General features: G+C 50.7%; 1 protein-coding gene across 2 annotated transcripts in view; it reads right to left on the reverse strand.

Annotated features, from left to right (window-relative positions):
* Nucleotides 1-26,072, reverse strand: part of SDK2 (sidekick cell adhesion molecule 2) — a 314,055-nt gene that overhangs the window by 80,440 nt on the left and 207,543 nt on the right. For both annotated transcript variants that reach the window (XM_054457341.2, XM_054457340.2), the window contains exons 7-18: nt 25,519-25,709; nt 25,294-25,377; nt 23,010-23,204; nt 21,283-21,399; nt 19,084-19,251; nt 18,072-18,174; nt 11,450-11,626; nt 10,918-11,054; nt 9,808-9,955; nt 6,683-6,823; nt 2,795-2,976; nt 1,631-1,746 (exon numbers count right to left, since the gene is read on the reverse strand). In XM_054457341.2, the coding sequence (XP_054313316.2) occupies nt 1,631-1,746; nt 2,795-2,976; nt 6,683-6,823; nt 9,808-9,955; nt 10,918-11,054; nt 11,450-11,626; nt 18,072-18,174; nt 19,084-19,251; nt 21,283-21,399; nt 23,010-23,204; nt 25,294-25,377; nt 25,519-25,709 (1,759 nt within the window). The remainder of the gene's footprint in view (nt 1-1,630; nt 1,747-2,794; nt 2,977-6,682; nt 6,824-9,807; nt 9,956-10,917; nt 11,055-11,449; nt 11,627-18,071; nt 18,175-19,083; nt 19,252-21,282; nt 21,400-23,009; nt 23,205-25,293; nt 25,378-25,518; nt 25,710-26,072) is intronic.

Below are 26,072 nucleotides of genomic sequence, written 5' to 3' on the forward strand. Positions count from 1 at the left end.
AGCCAGGGTTCCCCAATCCCCCACTGACCACCAGGTACCAGTCTGTGGTCTGTTAGGAATCAGGCTGCACAGCAGGAGGTGAGCGGCAGGCAAGAAAGTGAAGCCTCATCTGTACTTACAGCTGCTCCCCAGTGCTCATATTACCACCTAAACTCCACCTCCCATCAGTGGCAGCATTTGATTCTCACAGGAGTGTGAACCCTGCTGTGACCTGCGGATGTGAGGGATCTAGGCTGCGTACTCCTTATGAGAATCTAATGCCTGATGATCTGTCACTGTCTCCCATCACCCCCAGATTGGACGGTCTAGTTGCAGGAAAACAAGCTCAGGGCTCCCATGGATTCTACATTGTGGTGAGTTGTATAGTTATTTCATTATATATTACAATGTGATAGTAACAGAAATAAAGTGTACAATAATGTCATGTGCTTGAATCATCCTGAAACCATCCCTCCTCCCACCCCAATCCATGGAAAAATTGTCTTCCATGAAACTGGTCCCTGGTGCCAAAAAGGTTGGGGACTGTTGCTTTAAGCAATCCAGTCTGTGGTACTTGGTTATAGCAGCCCAAATGCATTTCTACGACTACTAAAATCACTTTCTGAGTGCTTATCATGTGTTTGTCATTGTGCTGAACAAATTAGAAATATTATCTCACTTAATCCTCACACAACTCCAAGAAGCAGGTATTATTAACATCTTCATTTGCAAATGAGAAAACTGAGTTTATTTTAGTTATTCAGCGGTGCAAGCAGTGCATAGAGTAGCTGCTCAATAAATATTGATTGAAGGACAGAAGCTGAGACATGTTAAAGAACATGCGCAGGTTGCCAGCAAGAGGCAAAGCTGGGACTTTAACCACCAAGTCTGTCTGAGTCCTAATCCTGTGCCCTTAACCACATACTACGTGGAGTCGAGTACAGCCTGGGGATACGTTCGAGCGTGAAGCCCACAAAAGTCATGGTAAGAAGTGAATCGGGGATTTTTCTCATGGGGCCATGGCTATACCAGGTGTTTCTTTTTCTTTTTTTTGTCTCTCTCTTTTTTTTTTGAGGCAGAGTTTCATTCTGTTGCCCAGGGTGTAGTGCAATGGCCGCAATCTCAGCTCACTGCAACCTCCGCCTCCCGGGTTCAAGTGATTCTCCTGCCTCAGCCTCCCGAGTAGCTGGGATTACAGGCACCCCTGCCACCACGCCCAGCTAATTTTTGTATTTTTAGTAGAGATGGAGTTTCACCGTGTTGGCCAGGCTGGTCTTGAACTTCTGACCTCAGGTGAGCTGCCCGCCTCAGCCTCCCAAAGTGGGGATTACAGACATGAGCCACTGTGCCCAGCCCCTACACCAGGTGTTTCTGAGCCTGAAATAACTGGGGTTTTGTGTATAACCCAGTCTCGCTGGGAAGGACCGTGGCACTGAGTGTCAGTCAGGGCAGTGTCTCCACTTCCTGTGGCCCGCATGTAGCCTTGGGGAAGGCCTGGAGCTCTTTTCCTCTAATGTGTGTCCCTAGCTTGACTCGAGCCAATGACTTCAGAAACAGAGCGGGGATTTCCTCCCACCCCCTCTGTTCCCTCTCCCCACCTCCCGCAAAAGATCTTAGGGCCTCCTCTTGGGTGAGGAGATGCCTCATGTACCTTGTAGCCCTGGTTGATGCCATTGATGAACTGGGGGCTGGGGGCGTTCCAGGTGAAACGGATGGTTGTGGAATTGGTGGCTTCCGCGTGCACATTGCCCGGAGGGACCGTGGGAACTAGAGGAGATGAGAGAACGGGGTAGGGTGGAGGAGACCCAGTCAGTCTCTCTTGCCCAGTTCAGTAGAGAAAACGCAGGGGTGGGGGCCATAGCCTCTGCCTTGTACCCTCTTACCCCACCCCAACTCCTCCCTTGCTGTGTAGACTTAAGAGGCCTTCATATTCTCTCTGGATTAGTTTGCGTTTAATAAAACTTGCCTGACTCACCTGACAGGGTACTCGTAAATAAAAGGGGTGCGGATGAAAAATGCTCTGGCGTGGTTTTCAGGTGGAATGCTAAAAGTAAGCCGTTTCATGGTCTACTTAACATGAAATTCACAGAAGGTCCCTGTATGCCTGGAGCCTCTGCCCTTCACCATGTCCAAGCCAGCATCCTCTTCCTCTTCCCCTCAGTCCTCCCACCCTGTGGGGTAGCTTGGCCTGGGGTGGTGATTCCAGCCCCAGAGTGCAACAGGGAGGGCCTGGTGAGAACAGGCCACACAGCCAAGGCTCTCGGGCTTGGAGAGGCACAGAACCCAACAGGCATGGGACTGGGAGAAAAGGAAGCACCTGCTCCTCTGAGGCCATAGTCTCTTTTCATTTCATTTCACTTTTTTTGTTTTTTTTTTGAGACAGAGTCTCACTTTGTCACCTAGGCTGAAGTGCAGTGGCACGATCTCAGCTCATTGCAGCCTTAACTTCCCCAGGCTCCAGCCTCGAGGACCTCCCGAGTAGCTGGGACCACAGGCATGTACCACCACACCGAGCTAGTTCTGTTCATTTTTTGCAGAGACAGGGTCTCACTATGTTGCCTAGGTTAGCCTCAAACTCCTGGGCCCCAGCGATCCACCCGCCACAGCCTCCTGAGTAGCTGTGCCACTGTAGCATGTAGCATGCCACCACGTCCAGCTAATTTTTTTCACTTTTTGTAGAGATGGAGTCTCCCTATCTTGCCCAGGCTGGCTCAAAACTCTGGGCTTGAGCAATCCTCCCGTCTTGGCCTCCCAAAGTGCTAAGATTACACACATGGGCCACCGTGCCTGGTCTGAGGCCACAGTCTCTACCTACCTCCCTGCAGCGTCCACTCGGTGACTTTACTGCTGTAGACCCCCAGCCCAGCGCTGTTGTAAGCAGCCACCTCGATCTCGTAGTTGGTCCAAATGATGAGATCCTCCAGCAGCAGGTTGTTCACATCAGCATCCGTGATGTTCTTAAACTGGTACCCCACGGGCAGCCCGGCCAGGCAGTACCTGAGGGGAAGAGGCGAGGCACAGTGGAGTCAGAGTCAGCTTGCTTGGCCTCGTGCCCAGGAAATTGTCCAGAGCAGCACTGTCCAATAGGACTTTTGGTGGTGGCGGAAGTGCTCTGCATCTGTGCTGTCCGACAGGGTGCCTGCCAGCACGTGCAGCTGCTGAGCACTTGAAATGTGGTTAGTGCAACTGAGGAAATAAATTCAATTTTTTTTTTTTGAGATGGAATCTTGCTCTGTCACCCAGGCTGGAGTGCAGTGGCGCTATCTCAGCTCACTGCAACCTCTGCCTCCCAGATTCAAGCAATTCTCCTGCCTCAGCCTCCCTGAGTAGCTGGGATTACAGGCATGCGCCACCACACAGGCTAATTTTTGTATTTTTAGTAGAGACAGGGTTTCACCATGTTGGCCAGGATGGTCTCGAACTCCTGACCTCAGGTGATCTGCCTACCTCACCTCAGCTTCCCAAAGTGCTGGGATTATAGGCATGAGCCACTATACCCGGCCTGAATTAGAATTTGATTTAGTTTTGCTTATGGTTGACCCTTGAACAACACAGGTTGGAACTGTACAGGTTCATGTATACACAGAGCTTTTTTTTTTTTTTTATTTTTATTTTTAGATGGAGTCTCGCGCTTTCACCCAGGCTGGAGTGCTATGGCATGATCTTGGGTCACTGCAACCTCTACCTGCAGGGTTCAAGCAATTCTCCTGCCTCAGCCTCCCGAGTAGCTGGGATTACAGGCACATGCTCCCATGCCTGGCTTATTTTTTGTATTTTTAGTACAGATGGGGTTTCACCATGCTGGCCAGGCTGGTCTCGAACCCCTGACCTCGTGATCCACCTGCCTCAGCCTCCCAAAGTGCTGGGATTACAGGCGTGAGCCACCAGGCCCAGCTACACAGAGTTTTAAAAATAAACATATCAGAAAAAGTTTTAGAGATTTGTGACAATTTGAAAAAACTCGCAGATGAACCACATAGCCTAGAAATATTGAAAAAATTAAGAAAAAGTTATATCATAAATGCATAAAAATATGTGTTAATTGACTGTTTTTTAATAGGTGTGGCTTCTGGCCAGCAGTAGGCTATTAGTATTTACTTTTTTGGGGAGTCAAAAATTACACGAATTATATGTGGATTGGGCCAGGAATGGTGGCTCGTGCCTATAATCCCAGCACTTTGGGAGGCCCAGGCGGGTGGGTCACTCGAGGTCAGGAGTTTGAGACCAGCCTGGCCAAAAAGGTGAAATCCTGTCTTTACCAAAAATAAAAAAAAATTAGCCTGATGTGGTGGCACATGCCTGTAGTCCCAGCTACTTGGGAGGCTGAGGCAGGAGGATCACTTGAGCCTAGGAGGTGGAGGTTGCAGTGAGCTGAGATTACACCACTGCACTCCAGCCTGGGTGATAGTGAGACTCCATCTCAAAAAAAAAAAAAAAAAAAAAGAAGAAAAAATTAGCCGGGCGTGGTAGTGAGTGCCTCTAATCCCAGCTACTCAGGAGGCTGAGGCAGAAGAATTGCTTGAACCTGGGAGGCAGAGGTTGCATGCAGTGAGCTGAGATTAAGGTATTGCACTCCAGCCTGGGCAATGGAGTGAGACCCTGTCTCAAAAAAAAAAAAAAAAAAAAAGAAATTATACATGGATTATCAACCGTGTGGGGGTCAGCACCCCTAGCCCCCACATTGTTCAAAGGTCAACTGTAGTTTAAGTAGCCAGAGCTGACTAATGGTTACCTTCCTGGGTAGCAGAGGTCTAGGGGATGTGTCTGGACTATTCCTTTTGAGGGGGGAGGATTGCTAACCAGGGGCACTGAGAGGTCTCAGGGCAGGTCTCGCAGGTCTCAGCCTTTGAGGGGTCATGGACAGGAGAGCTGTCCCTGAAGCCTGGGCTCATTTTCTTTCCTCCTCTAGGATACAGGCTCCCTCTTCTGACAATTACTTGCCCAGGTGGAATGAAACACCTGGGCTACCTACTCGACCCATTTCTACCTCCACTGGCAAAAAGAACTCACAGCACTAAAGAAGTAAGTGTGTACAAGCAAATTTTGGGGGCCAGACACAAATGATGGGTCACTCATTTGAGAAACACAATGCATATATAATTCAGCATCTAATTATTGGAAAATTAAGGACCTCAAAGTATTCCAATGCATTACAGTGCCCTAAAACACTGCTTCTCTAAACCTGAAGATGCATCAAAGTCTCCTAGATGACTTTTTTTTTTTTTTTTTTTTTTAGATGGAGTCTCACCCAGGCTGGAGTGCAGTGGTGTGATCTCGGCTCACTGCAACCTCCGCCTCCTGGGTTCAAGTGATTCTCCTGCCTCAGCCTCCTGAGTAGCTGGGACTACGGGTGTGTGCCACCATGCCCAGCTAATTTTTGTATTTCTAGTAGAGATGGGGTTTCAGCATGTTGGCCAGGATGGTCTCAGTCTCCTGACCTGGTGATCCACCCACCTTGGCCTCCCAAAGTGCTGGGATTACAGGCGTGAACCCCCGTGCCCGGCCTGAAAGACTTTTTTAAAAGCAAAGGTTTCTAAGCCCATCCTTAAAGTTTCTGGTGTGGTAGGTCTTGGAGAGACTTGATAATTTGCATTTCCGACCAGTTCTCAGGTTAGGCTGATGCTATGGGTGCTGGGACCACACTTTGAGAACCACCGCCCTTCAGGATTAGTGAAAAACCCACAACAAAATTAACCAATAGTGGAGCAGTTAAACCCCTGTGAAGGTGTGTACATGCAGGAATGAGACACACGAAGTTGCGTAGCATTTTGTAGCTAGAATCTAGACTATCAATGAGAGTTCTCAGTAACCTCAAAAAACTTATGAATTTGAACTTATGAATACCACATTTTAGTGACCCTTAATGACTCCCATTTAGGTTACTAGAAGAGTAGTCCCTCAGTCAAATGCAAAGATAAGGGTCTGTATAACTGGGCTTCATTTCTAGTAATAACCAAAGAAAGAACTTTCACTTTTCCATCAGTTCTTCGGCCAGCTGGTTTCTCCATTCACGGGTCAAGAGAATTCTGGCCTGTGATGGAATGATGGAATATTTGCAGCTTCCCAGAGGGTTGCCCCTCGGATAGTTATTTCTTTCTTTTTTTTTTTCTTTCTTTTTTTTTTTTTTTTTTTTTTTTGAGATGGAGTCTCGCTCTGTAGCCTAGGCTGGAGTGCAGTGGCGCGATCTCTGCTCACTGCAAGCTCCACCTCCCAGGTTCACGCCATTCTCCTGCTTCAGCCTCCCGAGTAGCTGGGACTACAGGCGCCTGCCACTGCACCCGGCTAATTTTTTTTTTTTGTATTTTTAGTAGAGATGGGGTTTCACCGTGGTCTTGATCTCCTGACCTCATGATCCGCCCGTCTTGGCCTCCCAAAGTGCTGGGATTACAGGCATGAGCCACCGCGCCCGGCCAATAGTTACTTCTTTCTTCTCCTGTCTCCTATAGGCCTGTTCCTACGTCAGCCCATATAGCCTCCCCTCTCAAGCATTCCTCGCTGGTGTCCAGGGGTCTTGCCGCTGGAAGTTCTGCTAGGTGTCCAACCTAAATCCTTCCTACCACTGAGTAGGCATTTCTTGTTACCTGGTCCTTCCTAGATGGCGAAGGGCCTGCCATGAATTTGCACTGTTTTCCAGTCCACTCCCGATCTTCCCCCATGCCTTTCCCCTTGGGACGGGGCTCCTGTCCCCAGGGTGGACACCCACCTGATGATGTAGCCCTTGAGAATTCCATTCTGGTGGCTCTCAGGAGGTGGCTGCCACTGGATCATGATGGACTGGTTGGTTCGACCGCTGGCAATGACGTTCTGTGGAGGGGCCGTGGGGGGCTCCTCGGGGAGGGAGACCCTGGATCACAAAACACCAATGCTCTTAGTCTTGGGGTCAAACACAGGAGTTGAATGAGATATGAGGAGGCTGAACCCTGGCCTGCTCTGACCCTGGATAATTCTGTACAACTGCTGTGTGCATTTGGGCAAGTCACCTAACCTCTCTGAGCTTGTTCTATAAAAGAATTATAACAAAGCTCTACTTGCCTGCCTTATGAGACTAGTTGAGGCTCAAATGATACTACATATATAGTCTGTGTGTATATGTGGAGATATATATGTCTTTTAAAAACTATAAGGCCAGATGCTGTGGCTCATGCCTGTAATCCCAGCACTTTGGGAGGCTGAGGCAAGAGGATTGCTTGAGGGCCAGAGTTCAAAACCAGCCTAGGCAACATGGCAAGACCCTGTCTCTACCAAAAAAAAAAAAAAAAAAAAAAAAAATCCCGCTTGGTGACTTGCATCTGTATCCCAAATACTTGGGAGGCTGAGGTGGGAGGATGGCTTGAACCCAGGAGGTTGAGGCTGCAGTGAGCTGTGTTTGCATCACAGAACTACAGCCTGGGAAACAGAGACCCTGTCTCAAAAAAAAAAAAAAAATTAATGTACATGTTTTTGGTGCCGTTGAGGGATGTAAGTTCAGTTTCCTATTTGTCAAGGAAGCTGCTGTTGGGGCTGATGAGGTCATGAGTATCCAAGTATTCTATAAGCAGAAGTGTTGGTCACATCCCAGTGGTCAGCTGCTGGTGTACCTTAACTAGGCCTCCTTTGCTGGCCAGCTGAGCCCCAGGCGGGAGCAGGGCGGGCATGGCGTGTGGGGGAGAGAGCCAAGGACACCCACCCTGGCTCCGGGAGCCAAGCGCGACAGCATGTCTTCCTCTGGCATTGCTGGGGGACGCTGTGTTCTGCCTAAGTGTACTTTTCACATCACGGACATGCGTCCATTCCAAACAAAAGTTAATTATTTTTGATGGATGTCTTTCCCTTTTTGTTTATGTTTTTGCTTTTTGATAGATAGCTTTCCTAAGCGTGCTGCTCACTCCCGTGTTTTATTTGAGAGAGTTTTGCTCTTTCGCCCAGGCTGGAATGCAGTGGCATGATCTCACCTCACTGCAACCTCTGCCTCCCGGGTTCAAGCGATTCTCCTGCCTCAGCCTTAAGAGTAGCTGGGATTATAGGTGCCTGCCACCAGGCCTGGCTAATTTTTATATTTTTAGTAGAGACGGGGTTTCGTCATGTTGGCCAGGCTGGTTTCGAACTCCTGACCTTAGGTGATCCACCTGCCTCTGCCTCCCAAAGTGCTGGATTACAGGCATGAGCCACTGTACCTGGCCTGCTCCTGTGTTTTTGTAGAGGCTGGGGTAAGGGTGATTTGGCCTTTTTCTTTTTTGTTTTTGAGACAAGGTTTCACTCTTGTCCCCCAGGCTGGAGTGCGGTGGCATGATTTCGCCTCACTGCAACCCTCCGTCTCCCGGGTTCAAGCAATTCTCCTGCCTCAGCCTCCTGAGTAGCTGGGATTACAGGCACCTGCCACCATGCCCCGCTAATTTTTGTATTTTTAGTAGAGATGGGGTTTCACCATGTTGGCCAGGCTGGTCTCAAACTCCTGACCTCAAGTGATCCACGCCCCCCTCAGCCTCCCAAAGTGCTGGGATTACAAGCGTGAGGATTTGGCCTTTTTCTTGGTGACTCAGGGCAGTTAGCATGAAGGCACATTAGGAAGGTGAGTCAGTGTCATGTGGTGCAGCCGCAGGGCAGGAGAAGTTGCAGGGTAGCTTCCCCTACACTTTCAGCCTCTCTGTTGTTGGGATTGTGTATCTCCAGATGCGCTGGGGCTGTGTCTGCTCATTCCCTGTCCCCACTCCAGTGGTCCAAACGTGGCATGGCACACGGTAGCTGCTCAGTAAACAGTGAGTATGTAAATCCTCCTGTAACTGCTCTCCACACCGGCTGCCACCTGCCACTACTCCCTCCTGTGAGACTATTTGACCCCAGTGGTGCTACCTTAGTACAAGCCAGAGAGACCCAAGCTCATTGCAACTGTGGCAAAACCACCATGATTGATTTAAGCCCCAGGCGTCTTTTAAAGAGCCAAGTGCACAGCTTTGTGCACGTGATTTGTATCACGGTTGTTCTGACCTCTCCCATGACATCTTTCTTGCTAGAGGTGGCTGCTTGTTCTACGGAGCTGGAGAGGATGAATTCTCCTTCTACATAGATGGGTATCACTGTGTGATGTTTTTATATGAAGTACCTGCAGTTTTTATTCAATTTCCATCTTTCTTTTTTTTTTTTTTTTTTTTTTTTTTTGAGACAGTCTTGCTCTGTCATCCAGGCTGGATCTCGGCTCACTGCAACCTCCGCCTCCCTGGTTCAAGCGATTCTTGTGCCTCAGCCTCCCAAGTAGCTGGGATTACAGGCGACCACCACCATGCCCAGCTAATTTTCATATTTTAGTAGAGACTGGGTTTTGCTATGTTGGCCAGGCTGGTTTCGAACTCCTGACCTCAGGTGATCCGCCTGCCTCAGCCTCCTGACGTGCTGGGATTACAGGCGTGAGCCACTGCGCCCAACAATTTCCATCATTTTATAAAAGCTTTGTGGGAACCCTAGCAGGGCCTGGCATCGTGCAAGACATGGATATGGAGATCTGTGTAGATCCCGTATCTCTCTGGAATTTTGCATCCATTTAACAACGACAGCAGCCCATGCCGATGTGGCGTGGAAGGAGGTGAGCCTTTGAGTTTGCACAGCTCCTGGTAACTGGGATGACTACATTTGGTTGGTGCTCACCGCGTTCCCCAGTGCCCTACTCACAGCACCCCACTTAACCTTTGCAACATCCTGGCGAGGTGCTCACGAGGATTGCTCTCCCCTTCTACAGAGGCGGAAGCCTGGAGGGGGCCAGGAGGAGCTGAGCCAGAATCTGCCACATCGGTTTCAGCTGCAGCCCCTCCCTGTTGGAGTCCTGGCGACGCCCCTGTAGAGTGCCACTGCCCTCACCTCTCAGTGTCTTTGCTGAACTGTCCTTTCCCCACGTCGTTGACGGCACAAAGACGGAACTGGTAGGAGCGTGCAGGAACCAGGCCCTTGACTGTCACTGAGGTAGCTTTGGGGTCCACACTGGCCAGGAGTACAGTCCAGGGGGCATCTGCAGGGACAGTGAGTGGGGCAGAAGTGGGCATCTTGGGTGGGATGAAGCATGCTTCTTACTCCCCACTCCCAGCAGGGTCCAGCCTCATTGGGGCTGGCAAGAGACAGCCTCCCCAGCTTGGTGCAGGAGTGGCCCACCATGCCACTTTTCTAGGTCCCATTAGCTCACACGACCCTGGGGAGGAGAGGGTGGAGGGTGCCGGAGCAAAGTAAGGGCTCATGGGAACTGAGATGCATTCGTCTCCCCCACTACCCCCCACAATTGATGAGCTCTAGGCAAGCAGTGTTTAAAATGCCATTCAGGCTGGGTGTAGTGGCTCATGTCTGTAATCCCAGCACTTTGGGAGGCTGAGGTGGGCAGATCACCTGAGGTCAGGAGTTTGAGACCAGCCTGACCAATATGGTGAAACTCCATCTCTACTAAAAAGACAAAATTAGCTGGGCATGGTGACGTATGCCTGTAATCCCAAATACTCGGGAGGCTGAGACAGGAGAATCACCTGAACCCAGGAGGCAGAGGTTGCAGTGAGCTGAGATGACACCATTGCACTCCAGCCTGGGGTGACAGGTGTGAAACTCCGTCTCAAAAATAAATAAATAAATAAATAAATAAATAAAAATAAATAAATAAAATGCAATGCAAATGACGCCTGCTAATTTGACTTGGGGAATACATAAATAAGTAAATAATAAATAAATAGCGGCCATTTTCTTTGCAGCTTCTGCTGTGCCAGGCTCTGAGTTAAGCACCTCTTGTGCGTCATCTCTTTCAACTCTAACAGCACCTGACAGGCAGATGTCTGTTTTTCCTTCAGAGATGGGAAAGCTGAGGCTGCCAGAGGGAAGGATCTGCTCAAAGGCCCAGAACTAGGAAACAGGAGAGCTGGGAACCCAGCCCAGAGCTGACTCCTAAGTCCACGCTCGGGTGGGAGGTGTTGGAGGTGGCCACGGGAACCTTACTGTTCTCCGACATCTCCAGGACGTAGCGGATCAGGGGGCTGTTGCCATCAAACGGCTTGGTCCACGTCAGGTTGATGGCTCGCCTTTCCACGGTGCTGAGAGTGGCCACTGGGTGCTCGGGCGCGTGGGGCAGTTGCCTGGAGGAAAGAGACACGTGGTCAGGCATCCCTATGCGGTCTGCAGGCAGGTGACGGGGGCACTGTGGACACAGGTTGTGTAGGCCTTGCGCTTCCATGATACCTCATGCTCAGACGTAAAATGTGGCCTTTGGGCCATCTGCTTGGAGATTTTTCTCTCTGGAATCAGAGCCCTCCTGCTAAAGCCATCCTTACACCCCCCTGCTCTTGACGGGGGGCCTAACTGAGCTGAGAGAAAGGCCTGGAAGGATGCTGGGGGTATGTCCTGAGCAAAGCTGAAAAGTTCAGGTCACACGTGGCCTGGGGATCTGACAAAAGGGACTCAGCTGGCCCTGAGCCTGCCAGTTGCTATTGCCTGGACCTCCTCTGCTGGGGCCTAGGAGGGCTGCCCTTACCTGACTCGCAGGTGGGCACTGCGAGAGTCGTTGCCTCCTGCTGAGATCACCCGGCAGGTGTACGTGCCGATGTCTCCCGACCACGTCTGTGAGATGTGCAGGGAGCCGTTTCTGTCCAGGCGGATACGAGGATGGCTCTCCGTGCCCAGGGTGGCCCCGTCCTTCTCCCAGATGTACCTAAAATTAAGAAGAACCCGTAAGTACAGAGGGAGACGAAGGTGCCTCGGGAGTGGGCCTAGCCTGAAGCTTGTCCCGAGAAAATAGCTCCAAAGCTGGGCAGAGGACCATTGCAGGCAACAGCCAGGCAGGACACTGGGATCGGGGAGCAGGACTGTTGAAGGCCAAGCAGTCTGGAAGCCCATCATTCCTGTGGGGAGGGTGCAGAAGAGCGGGAGAGCAAATGCATTCAGTCATTATTGGTCGTTACATCTTCAGTTCAGCGTGGGTCAAAGCGTTGTTGCTTCTGGCCAGATGCGATTGCAAAACAGCCAGTGAAAGGTATTCTTCTGAAGAGGTTAAAAGATTACAGTTGGAAAAAGGAATTCAAGTTTCCTCATAGTCTACATTTCTGAATTAGTTTTATGAGGGGAATCATTATATCAATGCATCAGTGTGACAAATTGACTTTAGTGTCCAAAAAATCACTTTAGCTTCGATCAGTCAATACAAATGGGGCTTGAGAAATTACACACGCATCAGTGCTTGACAATAAAAAATATCTTCTCTGAATTTGTTTTTGAGGAAATAGAACCATTATCATTGTCATCAACATACAGGGAGTGCCAGCCGTGGGGGGCAGGATGCCACACAATGACCCCAGGCAAGGTTGGCCTTGGTTCTCAGTACAAGTGTGAGGAACCCAGTGGTGGCTGAGATGCTTTGCAAATAGCCCCGTTCAACTGGGGTACAGAGTGGGGGCCTGAGCTGCTGGCTCCCAGGACTATCTGGGTTTGCAGAATGTCAGATAACTAGAGAGAGTGAATCTGTAATATTTTTAACCTAAGTTTCAAAAGCAGAACCAGGCTGGGCGCGTGGCTCACACAGGTAATCCCAGCACTTTGGGAGGCCGAGGTGGGTGGATCACCTGAGGTCGGGAGTTCGAGACCAGTCTGGCCAACATGGCAAAACCCTGTCTCTACTAAAAATACAGAGATTTGCCGGGTGTGGTGGCCAGTGCCTGTAATCCCAGCTACTCTTGAGGCTGAGGCAGGAGAATCACTTGAACCTGGGAAGTGGAGGTTGCAGGGAGCCGAGATGGTGCCACTGCACTCCAGCCTGGGCGACACAGCAAAACTCCGTCTCAAAAACACACAAAAAGCCCCCACAAAAAACAGAAGCAGAACCAACAGAAAAGTAAAAAGTACAGGCAAGAAAAAAAAAAAAAAAGAAAGGAAAAGAAAAAGAAAACTCAAAAGTTTTCTGATAATAGGGAACCATGATTAACATTTGAATGTGTGCATATCTACCAGACCCTTCTTCCCTGCCCAGACAGGCAGTGCACTGCAGCACTGCTACATTCAGAAGTCAGACTCTCAGGCCAAATGCTGGCTTTGCTACTCTCCAGCTTTGTCATCTTGGGTGAGCTAATTTATTAATGAATTTATTTATTTTAGACGAGTCTGGCTCTGTTGCCCAGGCTGGAGTGCTGTGGTGCAGTCTTGACTCACTGCAAACTCCACCTCCCAGGTTCAAGTGATTTTTGTACCTCAGCCTCCTGAGTTGCTAGGACTACAGGCGAGCACCACCACGCCCGACTAATTTTGTATTTTTAGTAGAGATGGGTTTTCACCATGCTGGCCAGGCTGGTCTCTAACTCCTGACCTCAAGTGATCCACCTGCCTCAGCCTCCCAAAGTGCTGGGATTACAGGTGTGAGCCACCGCGCCTGGCCTTAGGTGAGTTTATTTAACCTTGCTGGGCCTCAGTTGCCTCACCTGTAATATGAGGAAACTAACACCACCCACCTCATAGCACTGCTGTGACGATTGTGCGAGCTGATATAAAATAGAGTAGTGCCTGAACCACGGCAAGTGGTCAGTAAAAGTTAGCCATTGTTATATATTTTAAATGATACAGTATATTTACATGAATGGTATACAGCAATCTATTCAGCCATCCTGTTTTTATATTTTATTTTATTTTATTTTGAGACAGAATCTCACTCTCTCACCCAGGCTGGAGTGCAGTGGTGCGATCTTGGCTCACTGCAACCTCCACCTCCCGGGCTCAAGCGATTCTCCTGCCTCAGCCTCCCTGGTAGCTGGGATTACAGGCCTACACTACCACGCTGGGCTATTTTTCTTTCTTTCTTTTTTTTTTTTCTTTGTATTTTTCGTAGAGACGGGGCTTTGCCATGTTGGCCAGGCTGGTCTCGAACTCCTGACCTCAGGTGATCCGCCTGCCTCTGCCTCCCGAAGTGCTGGGATTACAGGCTTGAGCCACCACGCCTGACCAGTCATCCTGTTTTTAAAGCTGCTTTTTGACTCAATAAAAATATCATAAACTCTTTTTGATGTGACATTTCCACACCATGATTTTTTATTGGATGCACAATGTTTCAGTATAGCTGTTTTGTAATTTAACCGATCCCATAATGTTGGACATCCAGTTTAGCTCTTTGTTTTCTAATATTATAGTTAAAGCTGTGGTCCTTATGGCAAAATGTTTACAACCACTCCAAATCACTTCCTCAAGGACAAATTCTCAGCAGTGAAATTGTTGAGTTAATTTTTAAGTCTTTTAATACCTATTTACAAATCAACAACAGTAATCACCTTCAATTCATCCCTTTATTTAGAAAGGACTTGCCAGCACGCACAGGATAGGCAGAATTTTACTTAAAAGCAAATTTAGTTGCAGAGAGTAATTCCCATGTAAGAAATAGCCTATGGGGGCCGGGCGCAGTGGCTCATGCCTGTAATCCCAGCACTTCGGGAGGCTGAGGCTGGCGGATCACGAGGTCAGGAGATTGAGACCATTCTGCTAACACGGTGAAACCCCGTCTCTACTAAAAATACAAAAAATTAGCCGGGCGTGGTGGTGGGAGCCTGTAGTCCCAGCTACTCGGGAGGCTGAGGCAGGAGAATGGCGTGAACCTGGGAGGCAGAGCTTGCAGTGAGCCGAGATCACGCCACTGCACTCCAGCCTGGGCGACAGAGTGAGACTCCGCCTCATAAAAAAAAAAAAAAAGAAAAAAAAGAAATAGGCTATGGCAAGCAGACATTCTTTGCTTCAGAATGTGGTGCTTTACAAAGCAGAGATCACTGCCCGTGAAGTATTTGTGCCAAAACAATTGAACATGAATCTAATTAGCAGTTACTGAAATTGAATTATAAATGCAGAGGATAGAAGAACAGGTTAACAACACTGTGAGAAAGCAGCCAGGCCAATCCAGAATGTTGAATATTCCATAGCAGGATCAACAAACTATGGCCTGCCGCCTGTCTGTGTAAATAAAGTTTTATTAGAACACAGACATGCCCATCTGTTTACGTAGTGCCTGTTTACATATGGCTGCTTTAGCACTATAAACAGAGTTGAGTAGTCATGACAAGACCATATGGCTCTCTTAAAGCCTAAAATGTTTACTTTTTGGTCGTTTACAGCAAAAGATTGCTGACCTCTGTCTTCTAGAACCTGGTTTCTCCAATAAATCAATTACAAAACAAAAACAAAGATACAAATAAAAAAGAAGTCTTTTCAACAAACAGTGCTGGAAAACCTTGACATCCACATGCAAAAAAAAAAAAAAAAAAAAAAAGGTCTAGACACAGATCTTACACCCTTCACAAAAATTAACTCAAATTGGATCCCAGAGCTAAATGTAAAATGCAAAGCTGTAAAACTCCTAGAAGATAATACAGGAGAACATCTAGATGACCTTGGGTTTGGCAATGACTTTTTAAATACGACATCCAAGGCACAATCTATGAAAGAAAGAACAGATAAGCTGGATTTCATTAAATTAAACATTGCTGCTCTTCGATAGACACTTTCAAGAGAATAAAAAGAGAAGCCACACACTAGAAGAAAATATTTGTAAACGATACCTCTGATAAAGCACTGCTATCCAAAATCTACAAAGAACTCTTAAAACTCAGCAATAAGAAAACAATCTGATTAAAAAATAGTCATTGACAGATGCCTCACCAAAGAAGGTACACAGAAGACCAATAGGCAAATGAAAAGGTGCTGTACATCATAGGTCATTAGGGAAATGCAAATTAAAACAACAATGAGTTATCACAGCACAGCTATTAGAATGGCCAAAATCCAGCTGGGCGCGGTGGCTCACGCCTGTAATCCTAGCACTTTGGGAGGCTGAGCTAATTTTTTTTGTATTTTTAGTAGAGACGGGGTTTCACCATGTTGGCCAGGATGGTCTCCATCTCCTGACTTCATGATCCACCTGCCTTGGCCTCTCAAAGTGCCGGGATTACAGGAGTGAGGCATGGCGCCTGGCCAGAAGTGTTTTTTTCTAGAACTATTTTGGAGATTTTCATGCTGGAAACCTGCACCTGCCCAGGCCCTCACCACTGCACCTGCTCAGACCCTCACCCCCGCACCTGGCTCTGCTCTGAGGACAAGTTACTCAGGGTTCAGCGGCACCACTTTAGTCTGATTTGGTTGTTGAGATCCTTTCTACTAGGTTGGTGCAAAAGTAATTGCAGTTTTGACATTCCTTTTGGAGGCAAAAACCGCAGTTACGTTTGCACCCACCTAATAGCCTGCTTAGGGAACCCTGCTGTGTTTTGCAGATAGAACAGGGTTTTCAATCCTGGTGACACATTAGAATCACCTGGGGAGCTTTTTAAAATTGCTGAGGTCTGGGTCCCACCCCATCCCCAAGATCTACCTCAAGACGGAGGGTAGAAGGGATGCCCCCATCCCCCCAGTCCAAGGAAGACAGACTGGGGTGGGTGCTGCTGGGGTGGCCTTGGGCATAGACTTTGCCAATTTTGGGGGGGATAAAGGGATGATTCTGCTCCTCACCCCCCATCTTGAAAAGATGGCCCTAGATGGTTAATTCCGTTTAAGGCGAGGACCCCCCTTCAGTAACCTGGTACAGGGATTTCTGACGTGTAGGTCACTGGAAGAGCCTACAGAGTGGGTCTGCAGGTTACTTTGCAAGAGACCCCCGAATCCCATTATGCATCAGTAATTGTCTAGAGAATGAATACAATGTATGTCTTTCTTAAATAAGTTGATACTTTTATAAGTAAGTCATCTTTATAAAGATGACATTTTTATAAATAAAATCTGATTTAAAGTATACTGAATTTCAGAGTTTCCCTATTAATGAATGCTAAAAGTATAGCTACTACACAATGAATGGGCCCGAGATACACAGCAGTATTCTATATGGGTTATCTCCCAGGACCTTTTTTATAGTTGGTATGTTAATTTTTTAAGAAAAATCTATTAAACCCAGAAATAAGCATATTCTGGAATCTCAGTCAACAATCTTCTAACTATTAATACATCTACGTACATTTTTGCATTTGTGCTAGCGTCACTTGATGACTGCCTTAAGTGGTCAACACTTAATGAGGTGTTTCTCAAACTGTTCTCTGAGAATCAGTGTTGGCCAAAAGCCCGGAGCCCCTTGTACCAACCTGGGCTCCCGGAGTCTCATTTGGTGTGGCCGTACAGACTGTCATAGGCCCAGTGGCCACCAGATGGCGCCCCAAGACGCAGCTGCGTCCGGCATGAAGAGGAGGCCATTTCTCCCAGTGCAGGAGAGCCGGCCCCTTCCAGCCTCGATGCCAGTTGCTTTGACAGTGATATTGCTCATAAAATAGAGAAGCAACACGCAGGGAATATTTATTTCTAAGGAAGCAGTTGCATTTCCCTCAGCATTCTGGAGCTCAAGGAAGAGAAGGCAGGGACGATCTCCTCCTGGTTTTAGCTTCCAAAGCCTTGGGGGTGAGGGTAGGGTTTGGTTCAGGTGCTTGGGAGGGGTCATGGCTTTTATACCTTTCTTGGCTGCTTCCTCCCAGCCCTTTTAGTGGCTTCCACAGCGGGACTGAGTTACCTGGAAGCCAAGTCCCTTGCCAAGGTCCTGGCTTGGCCATGGAAGATGGTGGGGTGACCTCGATTTGGAGGTTCAGTTTCCCACATGTGCTTCTCTTGCAGAGTCCCCCCAGGGGTCATCTCCTGCCCCACCCCTATAGCTGATCCCATATTCGCCTGCCCAGACCCCTCTGCTGCCCATTCAGAGGCCAGAGGGCCCAAGATTTGGGGTGGGCTGGGGGACACTAGCAGTGGCGTCCAGGGCCAGAGAGAGCAGCTCCCTGCTGTCCATGCTCACCAACCCACAAGCCTCTTCCTTTCCCCTCCCTCACCCCCTCCTCCATTCCTCTTACTTCATCTTTCTGCACCCCTTCCTCTTTTCCTCCCGCCTTGGAAACTGGCTTAACTCAATTCAGGGTAGCTCAGTTCCTGGGTGTTTATTTCATACCCCCCACCTCTCAGCCCTGCACTCAGCTCTGGAAATGCCACCGCCCAGGAGAAGGCGTGGCTCTGCAGCTGTTACCTCCCTGGTGTGGACACTCGCCCAGCTACAAGCTATTGCCAGAGGCTCCCCCTCCCCTCTTGCCTGGAGTCAACAGCAGAGCCAGTACCTGATGGTCACTCGGGGGTCATGGGTCACTCCACACACCATGGAGGCCTGGGTGCCCTTGATGACACTCTGATCCTGGGGGGGCTTGGTGATACGGGTCCGAGCTGAAAGATACAGCGGAGACAGCATGGTGAGAAGGGGTGTGGGGACCGTGTGGCTGGACTCTGGGTGGATGAAGGCAGACTAGGTACCATATGAAAGTCCCCAGATGGTTAAAAAGAACAATGAGCTCCCTGGTACTTTAATTCTCGGATGCCACATCATAGTGGGGGCTCATTAAATTTTGCTCTCACAAACCATGTATGGGATGGAGAGACCAAACTCTAAGGATGATCAGGACCATATTTTCAGCATATCAGTGGTCCAGCCAGGGTAAAAATAGGGTTTTCTGATTTCCAGTCTAGTGTTTCATGCACCAGGGCCCACGGGCTCAGCCCAGACAAGTGGCCCACAGGTATGCTGGGTGTGGATTCAAAGTTGGAAGTGGCTTGAGAAGCTGTCTTACAGCAGGGGTCGGCTAACTACAGGCTGGGGGCCAAATCTGGCAGGTGGCCTTTTTGGCTAAATAAACCCTTACTGGAACACAGCCACGCCCATTGGATGGCATACCGTCTGTGGCTGCTTTCTAGATAAAATGGAAGCTAGTTGAGTCGTTGTGACAGAGACCGTCTGGCCCACACAGCTTAAAATATTTATGATCTGGCCCTTTCTTGAAAATATTTGCCAATTTCTGCCCTAAAATGTATGAAGGCAACTCTCCTATAACCTCAGTGTTCTCTCAAGTCGGCCAAGCATAGCATCACTGGCAGAATCTTCCTAGTCCCTGGCCTCTGAACCACTTTGTCACTGTCCCTCTGATGAGAAGGGCCTTGACTGGGACAGACACTGGGGGTGGAGACACTGGTGGTGTGAGCCTGTGCCCCATAGCTGTCCTGAGTCCTCAGCACCTGCAGGGATGTACACACACATGCACACACACAAATATATAAAGCCCTGTGGCTCTGCACACTCACCCCAAACGACTAGGTCTGCTGAGGCCTCGTCGACCCCCCGAGAGTTGGTGGCCAGGCAGGTGTAGGTCCCTGCATCGGAGATGTGTGTGGGGCTGATTAGGAGGCTGCCCGACTCCAGGGGCGTGAAGCGAGGCAGCTGCACGGAGCCACTGGCCAAGATGCGCTCCCCTGAGGGCAAAACAGGGTGGGGGTCAGCCTGTAGCCCCCAAGGGCACACCCTGCCCTTCCCTGGCCGCTCCAGGGCAGTGTGGTCCCCCCGCAGGCCCCTGGCTCTGGAAATGCTGGAAGGAATGAGGACAGATGGTGGTGGGGCTGGGGTGGGGGCTGAGAGACCCGGAGAGCTTTCTGGCTTAGGGACGGACACGAGGACACAGGGTCTCAGAGTGGGCAGCCTAGAGCCCAGGTCCCCTGATGCTCCTGTGCCCGCCACACCACGTGCCCTTCAACAGAGAAGGGGGCGCAGTTTCCTGATGATGGTGAGCAGCAGCCCGGCACAGCCCTCAGAGGCAGCTGGCACCTGGGTGGGGGGGCTGGGGGGGGACAGCTCTGACAAGGTGACAATGGGCATCCGGCGGCAGGATGCTTCTGGAGAGTCACCTTCAAGGGAGTGAAGGGAAGTGACAGGAGCTGCCTGGAGTGGGGGTGGGGTAGAGAGGGACACGGTGTCCCCCAGCAGCAGCCCTGGTCAGGACAGACCTCCTTCTGCAGGGGGACCCAGGGAGCCTGGGGCCGAGCCTGGGAGGGTCCTGGCCAGAGAAAGAGGGGGAGAAAGAGAGAGTGCAAGTGCACCTGCAGGAGTGAGCCTGGAATGCAGGTCTTTGTGACTATGTCTATTTTAAAGAACCCCCCACCCCCGTAAGGAAGGGAATCTCCATGTGTCCATCTGGGGGTCGCATGTCCGTTTGTACATGCGTGCAGGCACAGTGAACTGAGTGTGCTGGGTGGGTGTATTTATTTCCATGTGTAAGCACGTGCCTAGGTGTGCCCCTATTATCCCCACAAATGTTTACTGAGTGCCTACCGTGTGCCAGACTCTGTTCTAGGTCCTGGGAGACGGCAGTGGACAAAACCGACGCCCCTGACTTTGTGGGGAGACAGACCATGAGCTAGGTGAATAAGCCGATGACCAAGTGCATGAGAAGGTAGGGGGTGAAGGAGGTAGGGCTGGAGGGGAGGGCTGGGGGCTGGGGTAGGGTGAGTCCTTGGAGGAGGCACCTCTGAGCTGGGGCTTGCCGGTGTGAAGGAGCAACTGTGTTTGTACATGTGTATGTACATCTGTGTGCATGTATGTGTGTGCATGTGTGTGTGCACATGTGTATGTATGTGTGTGTGCATGTGTGTGTGTGTGCATGGGGAGAGTTGTGAAGGTGAGTGTGCACACACAGAGGCGAAGAGGAAGTACACAGGGCAGATGGACTTAGGGAGGTGACTTGGGCTTTGCTGGCTCCGCCATCTGGAGATCTCTGAGCTGCCCGGGGTAAGAGACTGGCAGCAGCCACCACCAGAATAATATTCATCATCAAGCACCTATTGTTTCCTGGGCTTCCGGCCTCCCAGGCACAATGCAGGACCCTCACATGCATGCTATAGTCTAGTCTTCACATCACCCCGGGGTATATATATTATTGTCACCAGTTTACAGATGGGGAACCTGAGGCTCAGAGTGAGTTAGTAACTCACCAAGGTGGCAGGTCTTGGAAGATGAAGAGCTGGACCTTGAGCCTGGCAAGGCTGGGATGTGAGGGATGCTCTTTTTTTTTTTTTTTTTGAGACGGAGTCTCGCACTGTCTCCCAGGCTGGAGTGCAGTGTCATGATCTTGGCTCACTGCAAGCTCCACCTCCCAGGTTCAAGCGATTCTCCTATCTCAGCCTCTTCCCCGAGTAGCTGGGATTACAGGCACCTGCCACCATGCCCGGCTAATTTTGGTATTTTTAGTAGAGACTGGGTTTCACCACTTTGGGCCAGGCTGGTCTTGAATTCCTGACCTCAGGGTGATCTGCCCGCCTCGGCCTCCCAAGATGCTGGGATTACAGGCATGAGCCACTGCGCCCGGCCGAGAGATGCTCTCTTGGGTTGTACAGTGTATGACCTTCACAAGTGTACGTGGGGAACCCAACCTGGCTGGCTCCAGAGCCTAGTTCTGAAGACTCTCCTAGGTTATGACACAGCCACATTCTCTGAAGGTCTGTCCCATCTACCTTTCTGCCAAGTGATAGCTGGTCGGGGCGCCCCCGAGGTCTCACATGCTAGCACCACTGACATGCCGTCGATCACCGTACTGTCCAGGGGGCCTCTGGTGATGTTAGGGGCGATGCCTGCAAACAGAGAAGTGGGGCCTTTTAGCCACACCCTGGGAGAGGTCTCCCAAGCCAGAGGGCCAGGGGCCTCCAAGCCCACCGAGGTCCAGGCCCTCATCCTCCCCCTGCCATGGTGAGGGGCCCTCCACTAGGAAGGATGTAGGCATCTTGATGGGGCCCCAGTGTTGGGAAGAAGCCCGGAGGGGCCATGAGGACTCCCCTATGCCACCGGCCCTGTGGAAGGACTCAGGTGACACCAGTCCCCACCCTGCTTGGATTCTCAGGCCTGTATTTGGGGGCAACTGAAGACCCCAGAAGGCAGCTCACATCCTCCCTGACAAGGTTATTGGGGTTCACAAGCCAAAAGTGAAAGGAAGGCTCTGGCTTCTTAAAAGAAAAACAGCCACAGCCAAGAGGGGGACTTCTGCCACTTTCTAAGTGGCCCTGCCCCAGGAGCTCCATTCGGCCACGGCCACCATTTAGGGTTGGGGCAGCCTCCTGGCTCTGCGCCCTCCTTGCCTCATCCCAGCCCCCAAGGAAGGAGCTTGCCAGATGGGCGTGGGAACAGAGCTAAGTTCACCTGCACTTGGAAGCCAGAAGCAAGACAGCAGCCCCTTGGTAGCCACCTTTGGGGCATACCCAAAAGCTCTCTGCCCCACAGCTGCCCTATCTGCGGCCTCTGTGGGTCTGGGTGATGAACACCATGGAGCTCAAGGAGGCCCCTGAACATCCCCATGCTTCCTGAGGAGCCCACCAGTGCTTTGCATTTACACAGACCTTTGAGCTTATGGGCCACTCACAGTATCATCTTTTTTTCTTTTGTTTTTTTGAGACAGGGTCTCACTCTGTCACCCAGGCTGGAGTGCAGTGGCACCATCTTGGCTCGCTGCAACCTCTGCCTCCTGGGCCTGAGTGGTCCTCTCACTTCAGCATCCCTAGTAGCTGGGAGTACAGGAGTGTGCCACCATGCCCGGCTAATTTTTTGTATTTTTGGTAGACGAGATTTTGCCATGTTGCTCAGGCTGGTCTCAAACTCCTGGGCTCAAGTGATCCATCCCCCTCGATCTCCCAAAGTGCTGCGATTACAGGTGTGAGCCACTGCGCCTGGCCCACAGTATCACCTTTGATTGCTAAAACAGCTCCGGGAAGCGGCCAGGGCAACTATGACAACCCCTGACAGAGACTCCAAGGGCAGAAAGGGATTTGCGAGCAGGAGAACTAAGAGAAAAACACCAGTTCTCTTCTTTGGAAACATGAGCAGGTCCTCTGGAATGGGGTCACTTCAGCCCTGCCTGGGAACCCAGGGACAGTTGAAATGCCAGAGCTGGTACCCGTGGTTGGTTTCATAGCTCCTTTTCTCAAAAAGCCGTGAACCCAACCTGGGCCCCAGGACGTTGGAGAGAACTTCTAGGGACCGGAGATTTCCTCCAGGGCTCTGGACTCAGGGCTGCAGAGGCAGCAGCGGTAACTGGCTGTGCCCCCAGGCTGCCGGGCAGCAGGCGGCCTTTGGGGATCCTGTCTGCATAATGGAGCGTGCTGCGCACAAGAGGCCCCTCGGAAGACCTTGGAAGAAAGCTGCCTCCTGGGAAGAGGGGCTCACGGGCAGCACAAGGGAGGGCCCAACTTACTGGTGACAGCCAGGTAGGTGGAAGTTTGCACCTCGCCGGCTGCATTGCGGGCAAAGCACTGGAACATGCCGGTATCGTCGGGCAGCAGGCCACTGATCTGCAGGCCCCCGTCGCTGCGCTGCCGGAAGCGGGCCAGCTTCTCCACCTCCACCACGGCTGCGTCCTTGTACCAGGTGATGGAGGGCGGCGGCACACCTGTGGGCAAGACGTGGGCCCACTGTCAACCCGCCTCCTGCCTCCTCTCCACCTAGGAGGGGTGCTTGGGTGGAGGCCGGGCCTGGAAATCTGCGGGGGGTCCCTGGTGAATCTTGGTGTCTAGAACCTTCTCAGAGGTGCCACTTTGGGTCTAGGGAGAGGAGGAAGATGCTCTTTGAGTGGCAATTCTCAAAGTCTTTGGGATAGAGTAAAGATCCTGGAATCAGTTTAGCATGGAAATGCTGGATTGGACAAACTAATTTATTTATTTTATTTTTTATTTCTATTTGTGTAGAGATGGGGTCTTGCCATGTTGCCCAGGTTGGTCTAGAACTCTTGGTTTCAAGCGTTCCTCCCACCTCAGCCTCCCAAAGTGCTGGGATGACAGGTGTGAGCCACTGCACCTGGCCTAATTTCTTATTTTTTATTGCAGTACTTAGCAGACACGTATGTGTGCTCTGGGAACCTCCAAGTGGGGGATGCTTTCCCAAATGCATGGCGCCCTGTGTCGAAGAGCACGTAGAGGGTCCAGTGTTCCCTGGGGGGCACTTGGAAGCCCCCCATACCGGCTTTGCACATGGAGGTGAAAGGAGGAGACTCCTCTCCCCACTCTCAGCCTGGCACGTTGTTTTCATAAGTTCTCCCAGCCGGGCTGGGCACGGTGGCTCACGCCTGTAATCCCAGCACTTTGGGAGGCTGAGGCGGGTGGATCACCTGAGCTCAGGAGTTTGAGACCAACCTGACCAACATGGTGAAACCCTGTCTCTACTAAAAATACAAAAATTATCCTGGTGTGCTGGTGCATGCCTGTTATCCCAGCTACTTGGGAGGCTGAGGCAGGAGAATCACTTGTACCCGGGAGGCAGAGGTTGCAGTGAGCCAAGATCGTGCCACTGCACTCCAGCCTGGGTGACAGAGTGAGACTCTGTCTCAAAAAAAAAAAAAAAAAAAAAGACTTTCCCAGAAGAGTTGGCCACACCCTATCCCAAGGAGCACCCCATGGCCCTGTCCCCACTAAGCCTGCTTGCCTTCCCTTCCCGGCACCCTCTGATCCTGACAGCCTGTGATGCCACATTTCATCCAATCCACCATGCGCTCTCTTTCCCATGGTCACGTCTCCGAGATCAGGATGCATCTTATAATCGACAGCATGTCATAATTTAATTGGCTGCCTTTTTTCTTTCTTAGTGGTCCATAAAATAATGGGGCATCTTACAACCCATGGCATTTTAGATGAGATGAAATAAGGTCTCTTTATTTGTTTATCGGCTTGCCCATCTCTCTCCCGAGAATGTTACGTTCTACACGAGCAGGGATCTGGCTGTTTGGTTTATTCTGTATCTCCCCACTCCTGAGGACACTATCGGCACATGGTAAGCCCTCAAAAAATATTTGCCGCCTGAATGGATGGATCTTTGCCTTCCCCTTGTGGAGTCTCAGAAGGGAAGTCATTACTCATCCCCTCCAGAACAATCCTCACTCCTGCAGAGACACATTTTGCCCCTTTGCTCAGCGTGTCCCACTGTGCACGCTCTTCTCTCTTTATCATCCCGGATTTCACCCTGGCTGCGGGCTGTCTTTTGGCGGAACTGAATCAGAAGGAAGGACGGTGGGGAAGGGGAAAGTAGAAATTCTCCAGGAATTCTTTCAAGGGGGGTTAAGTAGGAATAGCGGAGGGAGCTGGCAGAGGAGATGGAGCAAAATGGCCCAGGAAACAGGCCGAGCTTCTAAGATACATCTCAGGTGAGATGCGCCCGGGGGCTGCTGGTTCTGGCATTACGGTAATTTGTCATTGTCTACAGCTCTCAAATTTGGGCCAATTTGGGTCTGTCACCTGTCCTGAAATTACTGTAAGTTGGGTTCATTTGTAACCCTCAAGTTATGGTACTGTAAAGGTTGATTTCCAGCCTGAGATTATGGTAATTTGGCCTGTTTGTTTCCTGGGCTGCCTGCTCAGACAGCCAGACAGACTCTCTGCCTAGTGACATGGTCTCGAGAAGAAGCTGGAATTTAGAAATGTCCATGACAAGGATGAGAGAGGCTGAAGATCTGGGGTCTTTGTCCCCCTCCATCGGTGCCACCTCATTACCTTTGGCCCGACAGGGGATGTCCACCACTTTCTCCATCTCTGCAGTGATGTGTCTTTCTGGCTCCTTGACAAACTGAGGCGGTTCTGTAGGAGGAAGGACCAGGGGAGGGGATCAGAGCCATGCTCACTTTGATCCAGCCACTGCGGGGGGTCACCCTTAAGGAGGACCCTCGCCGTGCTGCCCCTACCCCTCAGGGGAGCCCTAGCAGCCCCGCCCTGTCTCACCCAGCACAGAGAGGTAGGCGCCCCGGACCACAGAGGGGACGCTGCTGCTGCGCAGGACAGCCTCACACTCGTAGTAGCCGGCGTTGCTGCCGGTGGGGTTGGGGATGGTGAGCCGGCGGTTGTGGTCACTGATGCCGCCTGACAGCAACACCCCGTCCTTCTTCCAAATGATATGTAGCTTGATCAGGGGCCTGCAGAAGGCAAGGGAAGGCCAGTGTTCAGCCATGAGGACTCCTGGAGGCCCGAGAGGCAGGGCAGGGGGTGATAAGAAGTGTGGGCTTGGGAGCCGGGCTGCCTGGGTTTGCCACCTTCCTGCCACTTTGTAGATGCAAGATCTTGGGCAAGTTCCCACAGGGCTCTGGGTCTCAGTTTCCTCTTCTGTAAAGTGGACACATCTGTGCCTGCCCAGGGGGTTGTAGCCAAAATGAATGCATTAGTGCCAGTGAAGTGCTTGGAACAGGGCCTGCTGATGGACTTGGAACTCAGGGCTTGGCAGCTCAGGCAAAGCAGGAAAGCAGCCTGGCTTGCAGTTCTTTTCTCTGGTCTTCCCTGTG

Source organism: Pongo pygmaeus, chromosome 19 (assembly GCF_028885625.2).
Source record: "Pongo pygmaeus isolate AG05252 chromosome 19, NHGRI_mPonPyg2-v2.0_pri, whole genome shotgun sequence".
NCBI lineage: Eukaryota > Metazoa > Chordata > Mammalia > Primates > Hominidae > Pongo > Pongo pygmaeus.